The 15533-nt window shown below is 46.9% G+C and overlaps 1 protein-coding gene across 1 annotated transcript in view; it reads right to left on the bottom strand.

Moving 5' to 3' along the window:
- PCNX2 (pecanex 2) overlaps positions 1-15533 on the bottom strand; it is a 303741-nt gene that overhangs the window by 14532 nt on the left and 273676 nt on the right. The window contains exons 27-29 of the mRNA XM_061182433.1: positions 14347-14580; positions 10815-10927; positions 300-444 (exon numbers count right to left, since the gene is read on the bottom strand). Of these exons, the coding sequence (XP_061038416.1) occupies positions 300-444; positions 10815-10927; positions 14347-14580 (492 nt within the window). The remainder of the gene's footprint in view (positions 1-299; positions 445-10814; positions 10928-14346; positions 14581-15533) is intronic.

The following is a 15533-nucleotide window of genomic DNA, read 5'->3' as shown; positions in this document are numbered from 1 at the left end:
AGGCAAAGAGCTTGTGGCTTAGGTGCCTATGACTTTTTGAGACAGTGTGGGCACCTCTGATGTCATTTTCTCTGGCCAAGTCCCCTCTTCCATCCTAGTGGGAGACCACCACCTCCTAGGGGTCTTGAGGGCACATTGTCACGGACACCGTCAAGAATGTGCGATGCCTCAATGCTTAGTTACTAAATCAGAAGCCCACTCATCAATGTCATGCCGAGGAAAGGGATTGCGTTTTTGAAAGGTCATTTTTTTCCCCTGATGCTTCAGGCTTATACTTTTTTTAAAAAAGGGATGTTTACCTGGTGCAGCTTCAGGGACATCCTGAGAGCTGGGGCGACAACTTTGTGCAGCAGGTCGATGTCTGCAAACACCCACTCATCTTGGGCTGTTATTCTGAAGTCACCTTTGAAGAGGGTGTGGAGGCCGTACAGGAAAGAATCCAGGCTGTGAAACAAAGTCGAGTTTGTTCATTCATACGGAGCAAAGGTGTTCAGGCTCCTGTCACCCTGAGCTGGCCTGAGTCTCCCTTGTGTCACCTCAGGAGGGATTTTACTGTCTTTAGGCTGATCCAGCAGAGGTCCCACCGAACACCTGACACTGCAGACCGTATTCAGACCCTTGTGACAACTGCTATAATGGTCACCTTCAGGAATAGCCACTGATGCTCTGGATCCCTGAGTGTGATGGTGGAGGTCCTGGTCAGAGCTGGCCTGCTATGTCCACAGGCAGAGTGAGTGCTGAGACACGGGGCCGTCTGGTCCAGGAGCCCTGGGGCCTCCACTTCTTGGGAGGGAGGCAGGGAGGCCAGGGGAAGAACCCAGGCCCTTCCATTGGTCGTCTCTGTGTTTCTGGATAGCGCTTTCGGACTATGTCACTCATAATAAAAATTGGATTCTCCCACCATATGGAGAGAAAACGACACCAAATGCAATCTCAAATTGGCCATTTAGATTCTCAGAGAATATCCAGCTCCCAATCCCACGCTTTTTTTTAATGACTAGTGGATGAGGCACGATAGAGGGGATTAAAATGAATGATGGAAGGATTCCTCAGGTTGTCCAGGTTTTTATGTTTCTAGGTTTTTTGGCTTTGTTTCCGTTTCCTGCATGTAATTGAGCATTGCCTGGGTGGAGAGCAGAGAGGTGCCCGAGGGACATCTTTCATGGTCTGGGTCCTTTACCTTTTGGATCAACGCAGGGAGTGGGTTTGGGAAAGCGACTCACCCTGTATTATGAGGAGGGAAAGAATGGTTCTTCCTTCATTCGTTGCCTGGAGTTCCAGTGATACACTCAGTCACAGCCACGTCTAAACACCCTGGCCTCTAACATCCCTGAGCGGGAGTGGGCAGCTGTACGAGAAACAGCATCCCTGACAGGGTTGAACTGGGACAGACGAGCAGGGACGTGTGTGTGGAAGAGACTCTCCGAGGATGGCGCTGAGAAGGATTTAATGAGCTGGCTCGCCGAGCAAGACTTTGGATTCAGCGCAGCACGCTAGACACACACGTCAGGGAAATAGCTCCACTGTTGGCTGTTGGAGCACGTCGTTGCGAAACACCCCAGCATCATTAACCTCCTTCCAGAACTCCCTTGAGAGGGATGCCGGGGCTTGGAGTCAGAGCAGACTGCGGGAAACGGGAGCAGCCAGGGTCTAGGCAGGTGGGGCGGATGCTGTGGCCTCGAGGAGCCCAGAACCTTCCAGAAAGAGTCCAGGAGGCAGCCCTCCTGAACAGGCTCCCCCGACACAGAACAGAGACTTCCTGGAGCTGCCTGGGGTCCTGGGAGGGGCGGGGTGGACCGCAGAGCCAGGCTGGAGCAGTGCAGATGCAGGGAGGGAAGCTTTGAAACAGTGCTAACTGCTGTCACTGAAAATGGTCCAAAATGCCCCTGTCATCAGATAGGGGCGAAGTTCTGAAAAGAGGGGGTTAAACGTGGGTGGGTTTTTTTCTGGAAAGGATTAGAAGCATGCCTCGCTGCTTGCACACAGGTGTAGAGAAATCGCTCCTCTTGATGTGGGGCTGGGGACGGTGGCAGAGGGAGATAGAGGGACCTGCCCAGATGCCCAGAGCGATACGGGCAGATGGAAAAGGAGAACCGGAGAGTCAGCCCATCCTTTGCTCGGCGGCGTGTGAAAGCAACCACAGACCTGATTGCCCGGCTGGGAAAACGCCCTTCCACGGGACCTCACTGAGTGCTTGTGAGCCCATCTCAGGTCCCCAACGATCGATGCTTTACCTGTCCTTTCTATTTTCAGAGGAAAATGACACTTTATGACGCTTACTGCTGTTCCATTAAAATGAGTCTCAAAGCACAAATGAACATATCTATGAAACAGAAACAGAATCATGGACATAGAGAACAGACTGGTGGTTGCCAAGGGGGAGGGGGGGGGGGAGGGAAGGATTGGGAGTTTGGGATTAGCAGATGCAAACTATTATCTATAGAATGGATAAACAACAAGGTCCTACTGTAGAGCACAGGGAACTATATTCAATATCCTGTGATAAACCATAATGGAAAAGAATATTAAAAAGAATGTATGTATATGTATAACTGAATCATTTTGCTGTACAGCAGAAATTAACACAACATTGTAAATCGATGACACTTCAATAAAAAAAAAGTTTTTTTTAAATGAGTCTCCATGTAGAAAACAAAGCCTGGGGTAGAATTCCACTAGATTGATGGTATTACCCCTAGCACCTTAAAGGTACAGGCATCCTAAAAGTAAGGGTGTTTCATTACCTGCCTTTTATCCTCAGGAGAATGAAGAGGAGGGAGGCAGAGATGTCACGAGCTGGGAGGCTTTGGGGGGGACAGCAGAGGTCTCCAGGTCGCCTGCAGCACATTTCTGACTTGGAGCATTACCGGGCTTCGTCTTGTTAAGACTCTACCGAGAGATGACAGGCTCCCACCCCCAGGCCAACAGCTGGAGTGGGGAAACAGGGTTACATCTGAGTCGATCCAGGTTAGCCTTCGTGGGGACTAGAACAGCCACCGCCTGGCCCCCTCGCACTGCCTTTATTTACTAAGTTTTTAGCACGTGTGCAGTGCCATGTAAGACCGGGCTTATCTCGGTGCCGCGGTCTGGCTCTCTACATGTGGATGTAGAGATTGTCCCTGCACTGAGGACTGCTTGGCAACAAACTCTGTAACGGGCCTTCTGTACTTCCTCTGCAGCACTCAACCCATGTTCCACAGAGTCAGGACTTGAATTATATGTCGCCTTCATAACTGTGTGTGCGTGTGTGTATGTGTGTGTGTATGTGTGTACACGAGCATAGGTGCACATTTGTGTGTGCATGTGTGTATGTGTGTGCATGTATGTTGTGCATGTACATAGGTGCACATTTGTGTGTGTGCATGAGCATGGGTGCACATGTGTGTGTGCGCATGTGTGTATATGTGTGCATTTACATGGGTGCACGTGTGTATGCTCATGTGAGTGTTGGAAAGGATGATCCAGCCTCCACCTCAAAGTGACTCTGCACCCCCAGCAGACACCAGCGACCACCAAGCTGGGTCTTTGTGACACTCTGCTTGTAGTGACTCCTACTCTTTCTGGTTCCGACCCAGTTTCCTATTCTATGATGCCATAACCACTGGTGCTGCGTACAGATGAGAGGCTGGAGCCATCAGTGCTTAAGCACAGTCGTTCATAACCTTCGCGGAAATGGCCGTTTTCCAGCTTGAGGCTCAGGCTGTTGCCTGCAGTGCCAGCGGAAACTCTAGCTCCAGGTTTGCCTAAGGCTCATGCTTTAACGGGTCCCGCCCAGTTCAGCATCCTCACCCATCACCTTTCACGGCAATGGCAGCTTGAGGACGGCCAGTTGAAGCAAAGGTTGTTTTCACTCCTTGTATCGCATCTTTCTTTATCCACAGAGGAGTCCTCAGAGCTCAATTCTAGCCAGACGTTGCTTACGCCCCTCAAAGCCCTACTTTTGTTCAAAATCACTGACCAACTCAGCCCAGTTTTCACCTGCACCCTCTCACTGGTTCTTGGCCCAAGGACATTTTGGCCCCCGGGGGACATTTGACAATATCTAGAGACATATTTTGGATGTCACAGCTGAAGGGGGTGATGCTCCTGGCACCCAGCGGGTAGAGGCCAGGCAGGAACATCCAGGACAGTCCCCCCCAACAAAGAACCACACAGCCTAAAATGTGAATAGTGCCACTGCTGAGAAACCCTGCTCTTTCAGGAAAAAAAAGTAGCATTAAAGATAGAGATTTTAAGTTTTGGACAATGGGCATTATCTTAGGTCCAGCGTCAATGAATCTGAGGATTCAGGTAGAAACAAGTCTAATGCTGGGATAGTTTCTGCAGGACTCCCAGTGGACTCTCCAGAATGACTGATACATTCATCTGAGCTTATTTCCAAGCAGGTCTGTACACCGCATATTTACAGATGGGCATCGTGAAGAGTCTCCTGCTGTAGCGCATCGCCATCCGTGGAGCGCTTGTAGAACATATGCAAACGATTAAGTGTGATTTGCAGGTTGGGTTTCCCATGCTCACTGATTAGTAATGGAGATTCTTAGAGAGCATGTGCTTGGTTATCTAAGTCAGTATCCTAGCTCAGAGAGCATCTCCACCTCAGGGACGGCAGCATGCTTCATGCATGAATACCAGGAGCAAGCTGGCTGCAGAAGAAACGATCTCCTGGCAGCTGTTCAAAATCAAAACTAGATTTCCAGACCCGGCTCCCAGAGAGTCTAAGCTGGCGATTTGTGATGGGGCCTGGGGTCCATATTCTGACTAAGCTGCTCGGGTGATTCTGAGGCGCTAGGGGTGCTTCTGGGGACCAGAACACCCAGACATTTCAAAGAAGCAGGGGAGTGGGAGCTCAGCATGGGACCCAGGGAACTTGGGCAGGTTGGGCAAGGCTGGTCCTCAGGGCACTCCAGGGCAGGGTGCACGGTGTTAGCTAGGTGATGAAGAGTGACAGAAATGACGCCCACCAGCACCCGGCCAGCGACGTGGAAAGAGAGGGAAAAAAAGGCACCTGGGGACGTCCCTGGTGGTCCAGTGGGTAAGACTCCGTGCTCCCAGTGCCAGGGGCTTGGGTTCGATCCCTGGTCGGGGAACTAAGATCCCGCACGCCGCAACTAAGACCTGGTGCAGCCATAATAAATAAATAAATATTTTTAAAAGAAAAAGAAAAAAAGGCGCCTGCCAGCGCTTCTGTCCCTTGAGAAAGTCCTGCCAGATCCCTGCCCCTCCGGCAAGTGGCCTAAGATTAATCAATGTACCTCCTTGTACAATCCAGGTGCTTTTCAATCCGGCGTGTTGGCACTCAGAACAAGTGAGTTTGGGCACAAGCTCTTCAGAGCTGAGTCTTGGTTTCCCACAGCCCTCGGGCTCTCCTGGACGTGAGCCCCACTGGTTGCAAAGCCAGATTTTATGGGGCTTGTTTTTCTGGCTCAGGTCCCCCAGCTGGGGAGCCCAATGGGAGGCTCAGACCCCTCGCTCCTCAGGGGGGACCCCCTCGGTGGTGACTTCCCTCCCACTTGTGGGTCGTCATACTGGAGGTGCAGGGTCTGACTAGACCGTGTCTCCGCCCCTCCTACCCTTCTCGATGTGGCCTTTTCTAATATCCTTAGTTGCAGAAAATCTGTCCTGCTAGTCTTCAGGTCATTCTCAGGGATAGTTGTTCTACGTGACGTGGTAGGTTCGGTGGGATCGTGAGAACAGGTGACCTCAGAATCTTCCTACGCCACCATCTTGACCTGAGCTGGACGACTTGATTTTAATCTCTGGTTCAGGACCGTGTGTCATGTTTACTTTATTTCTCTTCTAGATCCTGATTTCTAAGTTTCCAACCCCAGTCCGTCAGGCAGACCTCAGTCTTGTCTGCAAGAGGATTCACTACGACATCTGGCCCTAGTATGGGGTCTCGTCTCCAGCAGAAGGTCAGCAGGGAAACTGAGATTATGTCCGGGATTCCTGAAGAACGCTATTTTCCTCAGTCCGCTGGGGGTGACAGCAGTGTGGACATGGTAGATGTGACCCCAGACTATGACAGTGACCTTCTGCCACAAGGTCATCTGTCAGGGCTCTCAGCCTCCAGCACAGGACATCTAGGGCTGGATTGTTTGTCTGTCATTTTTCAAGCTTACATTTATCTTGACATGTTCTATTCTCTTAGAAGCCTAGTTACTCCAAGAGTCAGTAAAATTTCTTCTTCAAGCAAACATGTTGTTGCTGTGAATGCAGCCACCTTCTCACCTTTTATCTCTGTAAATGGACCATTGGCCAGGATCCACTCATCACCTCTCATGTACTTGAAGACAGTCACCAAGCCATCTTTTAGCCCCTGTGGTCAGTGAAACTATCTTGACTTCCTCCTAAATACGCCTTTATATTTGTATGCTCTTGTTCAGTAGGAGACACAGTTCTACAAAGGGGATTGGCCCCAAACTCCAAATTAAAACCATTATCAGTGTTTGCTTGTCACATCCCTATTAACTCATTCTATCTCCGTAACATATGGACGTCTTATTTGAAGACATTTTACATACCTGTACTCTTTTGCTCACTTGCATTCAGCTTATCATTTAAGCTGATTCTCCATTTGCTCATCCTCTCTAATTTTTCATGCGTGTATTTTTCTTCCTTGAGGATAGCCTATCAAAGCTATGTCACTGCTGTGAAGTCAAAATATTTCCCCAAGAAACCCATCAAATGAAGCAGAGCTTGTGACTTATGCTAGGCTGCTATATAAGACTTATCTGTGGAGTAAGTGCTCAAAAATCAACTGTTAGTCTTTAATACTAAATATGTGAGAATGACTTGTTAGGTCTCAGAAAGTACACTTAAGGGCATACTCCTGAGTTAAAATTATACGAGGATAAAACACACGTGCACACGCGTGCACACACACACACAGATCATAAGCCACTCCTACTTTGAACATAAATAAAACCATACTGAATAAAATATTAGCAAAGTGAATCCATCATTGCATAGACAGAATATATCGTGACCAAGTAGAGCTTATCTCAGAATTGTAAGGATGTTTTAATGAAGAAATCTATTAAAATAACCTAGTACATTAATAGATTTAAGAAGAATTTCATCTGAATGTGAGCCCTCAAACTTTGAAAGAATTCAACATCCTTTCCTGATGAAAGCTTTAGCAATCTAGGAAGAGAAGGACACTCCTAACGATGAAAATGGTCTAATAGAATCCTAAAACAAACCTTATTTTTTAACGCTAAAATATGACACTTGTTCCCCATTAATGTCTGGATTAATGTGAGGATGCTGTGTTAGACTGAATAATGGTCCCCCAACATGTCCATGTCCTAATCTCTGGAACCCGTGGTTATGTTACCTTACAGGGCACAAGGAATTTTGCAGATGTGATTAAATTGAGCATTTTGAGATGGGGAGATTTTCCTGGATTATCTGGGAGGGCCCAATGTAATCACAAGGATCCTCATAAGTAAAAGAAGGAAGTGGGTGAGGTAGAGTTTGGCAGAGACAGATTGGAAAAGGCTACACTTTTGGCTGGGAAGATGGAGGAAGGGGTTGCTGGGATGCAGGCAGCCTCTAGAACAGGGGATGGATTCTCCCCTCAGAGCCTCCAGAAGGAATGCAGACACCTTGATTTTAGCCTAGTGAAACCCGTTTTGTACTTTTGATCTCCAGAACTGTACGACAACTAATTTATGCTGCTGTAAGCCACCGAATTTGTGGTAAGTTGTTATAGCAGCAATTGGAAACGAACACAGATGCCCACCTCCAACTGGAGGTCAGGGCCAATGGAACAGAAAAAAGAACTGAGGTATAAATATAGAAAAGAAAAAGGCAAAATTGTCATATTTGCAGATATGTCTTTCTAGCAGAAAATCAAATAGAATTAATTGAAATAATGTTTATAACAGAGTTCAGTAGAGGTGCCCAGGATGAAATTGATATAAAAAACCAAATACAGTAAGTCCTCTACATACAAACGAGTTCCATTCCAAGAGCACATTCGTCAAGTCCAATTTGTTCGTAAGCCCAATAAATTAGCCTAGGTACCCAATTAACACAATCGGCTATATAGTACTGTATTACAATTGGTTTATAATACTTTCCACATAAATAATACATAAAAAACAAACACAGTACAGCAAAGTACACAAAAGCACAACCACTTGTAGAGGATGCACGCATGTGACAATGTACGCCAGACACATGAACTAACTTACACGATTGGGCGTGCAAACGCACGTTCGCATCTTTGAAAGTTCAAAACTTGAAGGTTCGTATGTAGGGGACTGACTGTAACTTTCCTGTATACCAGCAGTAGCCAATTAGAAAATGTGACAGGAGAAAAAGGATTTTATTCATGATCACAATAAAACTATAAAATACCTAGAGACAAGTCTATTAAGGATTACAAATCTTCAAAAAAATGATAAACTATTATGGAAAGACATTTAAAAAACTGAATGATTACAAAGATACACCATATTATTGACTGATGTCCATTCTTTCCCCAAATTAATCTGTGAATTTAATATACTCTAAATCAAAATTCCAAATGAGGTTTTTATAAAATATGAGTCTAAGTTTCACCTGAGGAGAAAATGAGGAGTAGCAGGCCCACCATAAAGACAAGGGCACCTTGAAATACGGTACAGGACTGCTCAGTGGAGTGAATCAGTCCCAGATAATCAGATCTTTCCCTAGACTAGCAAGAGTATCATTCCCAGATTTATCTCATCACTATGTTTGCAACAAGCTGTTTGAAACAAAGAAAATCCCATCAAAACAAGGCTGATCAAAGCAGCTGCTAGGCATGGTGCTTATTCAAGGAAAAAATAAATAAAACAGACCAAGCTAGATACACCTGGATCAGGAATATTGGAAAAAGTAACACAAAGAACAAGATCGAAGAAATCTGAAAATATGTTGTATGGGAATGGAAAGAGTGAAATCGTTGAAGTATTTTATTTGCAATTTGTAAAGAAAATTTGAAATTTATTTAAAAAAAAAAAAAACTTCCTATTGATCCAACAAAAGATCATCTGCTTGGATGCTGTGAATATCTGAAGACTCATTTTGTGATGTGGAGTCCAGAATCTTCTGAAGCCCTTCTCGAAGAGTATTCCCTATTTACAGTACTATAGGGCACTGTTTCACAAAGCCCACGAAGGAGGCTTCTGCTAGACTTTCAGTCATCAAATTCAGTCCCAGATGACCACAAAGGGAAGTGCCTGGGTCTAGTATGAGGCTGAGGTGGGTAGGAGGGAAGAGAGGGGCTAGAAGGTCAGCTCTTCCCCAGAGTATTTCCTAGAACACAGATCAACACAATACTGTAATTGGTGAGCATTTCTCATCAGAAATCATAAAGTTCTTGGATGAAGAACTCATCATAAAGTTCTGGGATGTGGGTGCTGAAAGACTAGCTGTCACGAATTCTAGCCACCTTGGTTCTCACCTTTTCCTCTTAGTGACTCAAGGCTATAGCCTCCAGAGAGGGATGGAGGGACTGCCAACCACACCACGTCACCCCTTACCAATGCACGCACGTCACGGAGGACGCCTGTCCGTGGCTCGCCAACAGGAATGACTCAGAGCCATCCCCTGCAGGAAGGGCATTCGGAAACACCTTCGACAAGTCTCCCTGGGCTTGTTTACCCAATGGCCAGGCACTGTGACGGCTGTTAAACAAGCACACATGTGGGTTTTGCCCTTAAGCAGCTTGTCATCCCACCTAATAACCCCCAAACACACTCAAGTAGAGTATCAGAAGGACCCCTTTGCAGAGCACCGGGTCAACAATACAACACAGACATCTTGAAGAAAGTCCAAGTAAAGGAGAAACCACTACATAGACGCTCTTTCTTTTTCAGCTCCCTGGGTCTGTATGATTCTCAGCTGCATGTTGATGCACCCGGGGAGCCATACAAAAGTCCCGATGCGTGGTCCACCCGCAGGGGTCGTGACGTGATCGCTCTGCCCTGGGGTAAGGCCTGGGCATCGGGATATTTACAAGCCCCTCGGGAGATTTTCATGTGCACCAATCAAGATGCCTCTGACGGACAGGCAGAATCCAGAATACCCGGTCCACAGTGCTAACTACCAAAGGGGCAGTCTGTGAAACGGCCACCAACCGGGGCGATGAGAGGGTGACTGTTGAAATTCACAAGAGCGGTTTCCCTGGAGAAGGAGGAGGTCGGGGCAAAGAGCACAGCTTCATTTGTGATGCCAGTTCAGGGGCTTGTTTGTGAAGGCAAGACCTCAGGGACCGAGGGTGAAGGAGGGTGAAGGAAAGGGGCCAGGAGAGAGTTGAAAACTCAACACAAAATTGTTTTGTTCTTTAAGAAGAGAAACTTGCAGAAAGAGAGTTTGAAAACAACAGGAGAAGCAGCATCCAATCATCAAAGCCCCAGAGTCAGGGCAGGGCAGGGGCTGGAGTTAAAGCACAGAAGTGACAATTTTCTTTTGTGAAGAAAAACGGGGGAAGGGAACTAACTTTTTTTGAGCATTAATTCTGCTAAATACCAGGCTAGGCGCTTTGTATGCATGATTTCATTTAATCTTCCCAGAAAATTTGCAAGGAACCTTGTAACATAGAACATCCTATACCCAGCATTCCGGGGTTTTGACTGTTCTGTATTAATGCTGTTTCCACATCTAATTCTCCAGATCACCGTGGTTAAAAAGTCTTCTCACAGGCCCAACATGATTTATTAGGGAGAGAACACTCTGGAAGAAGTAGGAGCAGTCTAACTTTAAAATAAAGAAAATGATGGACAAAAATCTGTCCAGCATATAAAATGTCAACTGGTGTCTGTGACAACTGTTTCCCCAGGTACCTGATGGCCATGTTGTGAGCCGCGGTCCCCAGAGCTCTCCTACCCAGGATGCAGAGCGCGAAGGACAAAGTCACCAGAGGCGAGTCCTCGTCACTGTCTAGGTGCTTCGCGGGCTGGAAGAACAAGAATGTTAATTCAGCTTTCACGTGGGTTCCGGACCAACAGACAACCATAAATGCACAGGCTCTCCCTGTGTCACCCACGGTGGTCAGCCGGGCCCCACTAAAGTGACCTGACGGATGGGAAACTCTGCTTCCTGAGTTTCTCTTGAGGTTGGACGTGGAAAAAAAATTTAAATGGGGAAACTACTTTAGGAAAATAAAGGGACTAACACGAGGCTGGCTGGCCTATTTCCCTAGAATTGTGAATATGGCACCTCGAGGTCAGGAAGATGGTGAGAGCTTGCAGTGAAATGAACCGCCACCTAACCCTGTCCAACGCCCACCTTAACCCTATTCAATGCCCACCTTAACCCTGTCCAACGCCCACCTTAACCCTGGGCGACGCCCACCTTAACTGTGTCCAATGCAGGACACAGGCACACCAGCAGGGAGAGAAGAAGTATGGGAATCAAGTGCAAATGAGGGTTTTCTGTTGCCTCAACAACGAGAAGCCCACTGAGCTGACCATAACTCCAACAATTAAATGAAGGGGGTCATCCATAGCTTAAAAAGAGGGGCATGGGGAGATGCAGAAGGAATTTAAACTTAAAGTCTCTTTTGCAAGAAAAGCGAAATAATTTCATTTTTATGAGCCCGCTGAGGAAAGAGGAGTGCCACCATTGTGGGGATAGCCAGGAAAATCAGTAGATTCTCTGACTATTTCAGCCACCAGGAGAGGCTCAGCGTGGGTTAAGATCTCAGCACACATTCTTCTGGCTGCCTCTGGAGGAAGCAGACTCTCCCACCTGTTTTCCATCACTCATGCGAAGGTCAAGGACCTGGGCTAGTGTCATAATTTGGTTTACCCTCTACAGGTCACACAACACACCTCATCAGCTGCTGAGAAGGCCATTTCAACTTGGATCTACCATTTCCTTCAAAAACACATTGCGAGAAGCTTTCCGAATCCTGAGAAGCAGAGACGACCGACCCCCTCCACTTGCCTCCCTCCCCTTTCTCCTCCTTGTCTGCTTCCTTGTCTTCCTTTTCTAAGATGTCATTGTCCTTGGTTTCATTTCTAAGAGACTGCTTGCATCTCCAGAAGTGTCCTCAGCGCGTGAGCGACGACGCACGCACACACACGCACACACACACACACACGCACACACGCTAGCCTACAGGAGTAGCTTGGACCGTCTGAGTGCTGGACAGAATGCGCTGCTCCACGATTCAATACGTTCAGCAAATCCTCTGCATTTCAGCACAGATATGCTCTGTACGGAAATCTCAAAAAGTAACTCTAAACAAAGAAGTGTCCGGAGTTTTAAAACCGTGAAGGAGGCTTAACACTGCACTGACTCTGAACACAGTAAAGAGGGAAACATACCTTCAAGGCCCCTTCACTGGAGACATGGTATATGAATTCTTCCATTTCATTTTGCTTAATTGTTAAACAAACATTTATCCAAATACTCGTGTCCTGGGACTTCCCTGGTGGTGCAGTGGTTAAGAATCTGCCTGCCAATGCAGGGGACACGGGTTCGAGCCCTGGCCCGGGAAGATCCCACATGTCGCGGAACAACTAAGCCCGTGCGCCACAACTACTGAGCCTGCACTCTAGAGCCCGTGTGCCGCAACTACTGAAGCCCACGCACCTAGAGCCCGTGCTCCACAACAAGAGAGGCCACCGCAATGAGAAGCCCACGCACCGCAACAAAGAGTAGCCCCCGCTCGCCAAAATTAGAGAATGCCCACGCGCAGCAACGAAGACCCAATGCAGCCAAAAATAAATAAAATAGGGGCTTCCCTGGTGGCGCAGTGGTTGAGAATCTGCCTGCTAATGCAGGGGACACGGGTTCGAGCCCTGGTCTGGGAGGATCCCACATGCCGTGGAGCAACTGGGCCCGTGAGCCACAGCTACTGAGCCTGCGCGGCTGGAGCCTGTGCCCCTCAACGGGAGGGGCCGCGATAGTGAGGGGCCCGTGCACCACGATGAAGAGTGGCCCCCGCACTGCGATGAAGAGTGGCCCCTGCTTGGGCTTCCCTGGTGGCGCAGTGGTTGAGAATCCGCCTGCCAATGCAGGGGACACGGGTTCGAGCCCTGGTCTGGGAAGATCCCACATGCCGCGGAGCGACTGGGCCCGTGAGCCACAACTACTGAGCCTGCGCGTCTGGAGCCTGTGTTCCGCAACAAGAGAGGCCACGATAGTGAGAGGCCCACGCATCGCGGTGAAGAGTGGCCCCCACATGCCACAACTAGAGAAAGCCCTCGCACAGAAGCGAAGACCCAACACAGCCAAAAATTAATTAATTAATTAATTAATTAAAAAAAAAACAAAAAAAAAACATACTAGTCTTGGCAACCAACTGGCAAGAGATTGATCTTTAAAAAAAAAAAAAAAAAAAGTGGCCCCTGCTTGCCACAACTAGAGAAAGCCCTCGCACAGAAACGAAGACCCAACACAGCCATAAATAAATAAATAAATAAATAAATAAATAAATAAATAAATAAATAAATAAATAAAGTAGCTATTAAAAAATAAATAAAATAAATAAATTTATACATATTTTTTTTAAAAGCAAATACTAGTGTCCTTCCTCGCCTCTATTTCATTATAATCTATAGTATAAGAAAGAGATTATTAGAGAAATGCAAATTAAAACTACAATGAGGTATCACCTCACACCAGTTAGAATGGGCATCATCAGAAAATCTACAAACAACAAATGCTGGAGAGGGTGTGGAGAAAAGGGAACCCTCTTGCACTGTTGGTGGGAATGTAAATTGATACAGCCACTATGGAGAACAGTATGGAGGCTCCTTAAAGAACTAAAAATAGAACTACCATATGACCCAGCAATCCCACTACTGGGCATATACCCAGAGAAAACCATAATTCAAAAAGACACATGCACCCTAATGTTCATTGCAGCACTATTTACAATAGCCAGGTCACAGAAGCAACCTAAATGCCCATCAACAGACGAATGGATAAAGAAGATGTGGTACATATATACAATGGAATATTACTCAGCCATAAAAAGGAACAAAATTGGGTCATTTGTAGAGACGTGGATGAATCTAGAGACTGTCATACAGAGTGAAGTAAGTCAGAAAGAGAAAAACAAATATCGTATATTAGCGCATATATGTGGAACCTAGAAAAATGGTACACATGAACCGGTTTGCAGGGCAGAAACTGAGACACAGATGTAGAGAACAAACGTATGGACACCAAGGGGGGAAAGCGGCAGGGGGGAGGTGGTGTGATGAATTGGGAGATTGGGATTGACATGTATACACTAATATGTATAAAATGGATAACTAATAAGAACCTGCTGTGTAAAAAATAAATAAAATTAAATTAAAAAAAAAAAAAGAAAGAGATGGTCTTTACAAGGCTCTCCTCACCCCCACCTCCCCTACCTACCTCTTGCCTCTTCCGTGCACAGTACTGAATCCACTCCAGATACACGTTGCAGTAGCTGGCTCGAGTGATGCCCTGGAGACACGGGACATAGTCGTCATCGATGTTCACGCTGAACATCGCAAGGTCACGCTCAATGTAATGCCACTTGGCAAAGGGCTGCAGGGACTTGAGAAGGGATTCGTTTTTGATCCAGGAGAACAGTTTGGGGGACGTCACCATATAGTATATTATACTCTGCCAAGAGAAAGCAAGATTTTCAGCTCTTATAGCCATTCCAAAGCCAGAAAGACTTTTTCAACTATATTTCATAAGGTAAATCAACATCAGGGAGGTATGAGACATGAGATCCCCACAGGTGGTATCACCTGTATTTCCTGCTAGATTTAATGCACAGAACCCACTGGAGATGTTTTAAAATGTTCTCTCTTGAGAGTCAGTGGAGGGAAGAGGGACGTCAGAAGAGGAGAATGTACCAGAACAGAATCTCCTTGGTGAGAGAGAATGACAGCCAGCGCCATCCTTTCTGAGAGATGCACACAAAAGCATCATGGTTTCTTTAGGCTTCCCGGAGGCCAGGCTGGGCTGATGTTGCTTGGAGAGATCAGGACAGGTCCTCCTCCAGGGCCTCAGACAAAGAGTGTGTCATGAGCTAAAGCAACAAGGTACTTATGGAAAGTACTTATGATGTGAAATTGTTCACACACACACACACACACACACACACACACGTATACATAATCCTGGGTACCCAGACAGTGGACATCTGTGATGTCTTCAAAAATAACCCATGTGTCCTCCTACATCAGACATTCCACTTATGAATCCAACTGGGGAAAGCGCCACCCTCGGGCTTTATGATTCTGAGCTACAGATTTATTGAAAGCCATCTTATAGTTTTCGAATGAGTTCATCCTTCAAGAAGGCTAGCATCCAGCCTGGAGAAGTAAACATGTGACAGAGAAAAAGAAAAATCCAAGCCTGCTGTGGACACATCAGGAACAGACGGTAGTATCTACGGACAAGTCCCTTGCAACCTCACTCCGCTTCCGTTATCACAGGAAAAGGGAAGTGGCTGGTGCCACCGGGGCTGAGATGGGTCCGGGAACACAGCTTGCATCCTATATGCAAACTGAGAGCGACGGGAGGGGCAGGGGCGGCGTTTGATGCAAAGAAGGCAGTGGCTCGTG

The sequence above is a fragment of the Eubalaena glacialis genome, chromosome 1 (genome assembly GCF_028564815.1).
Source record: "Eubalaena glacialis isolate mEubGla1 chromosome 1, mEubGla1.1.hap2.+ XY, whole genome shotgun sequence".
Lineage (NCBI taxonomy): Eukaryota > Metazoa > Chordata > Mammalia > Artiodactyla > Balaenidae > Eubalaena > Eubalaena glacialis.
This window is presented reverse-complemented; position numbering and strand designations above follow the sequence as displayed.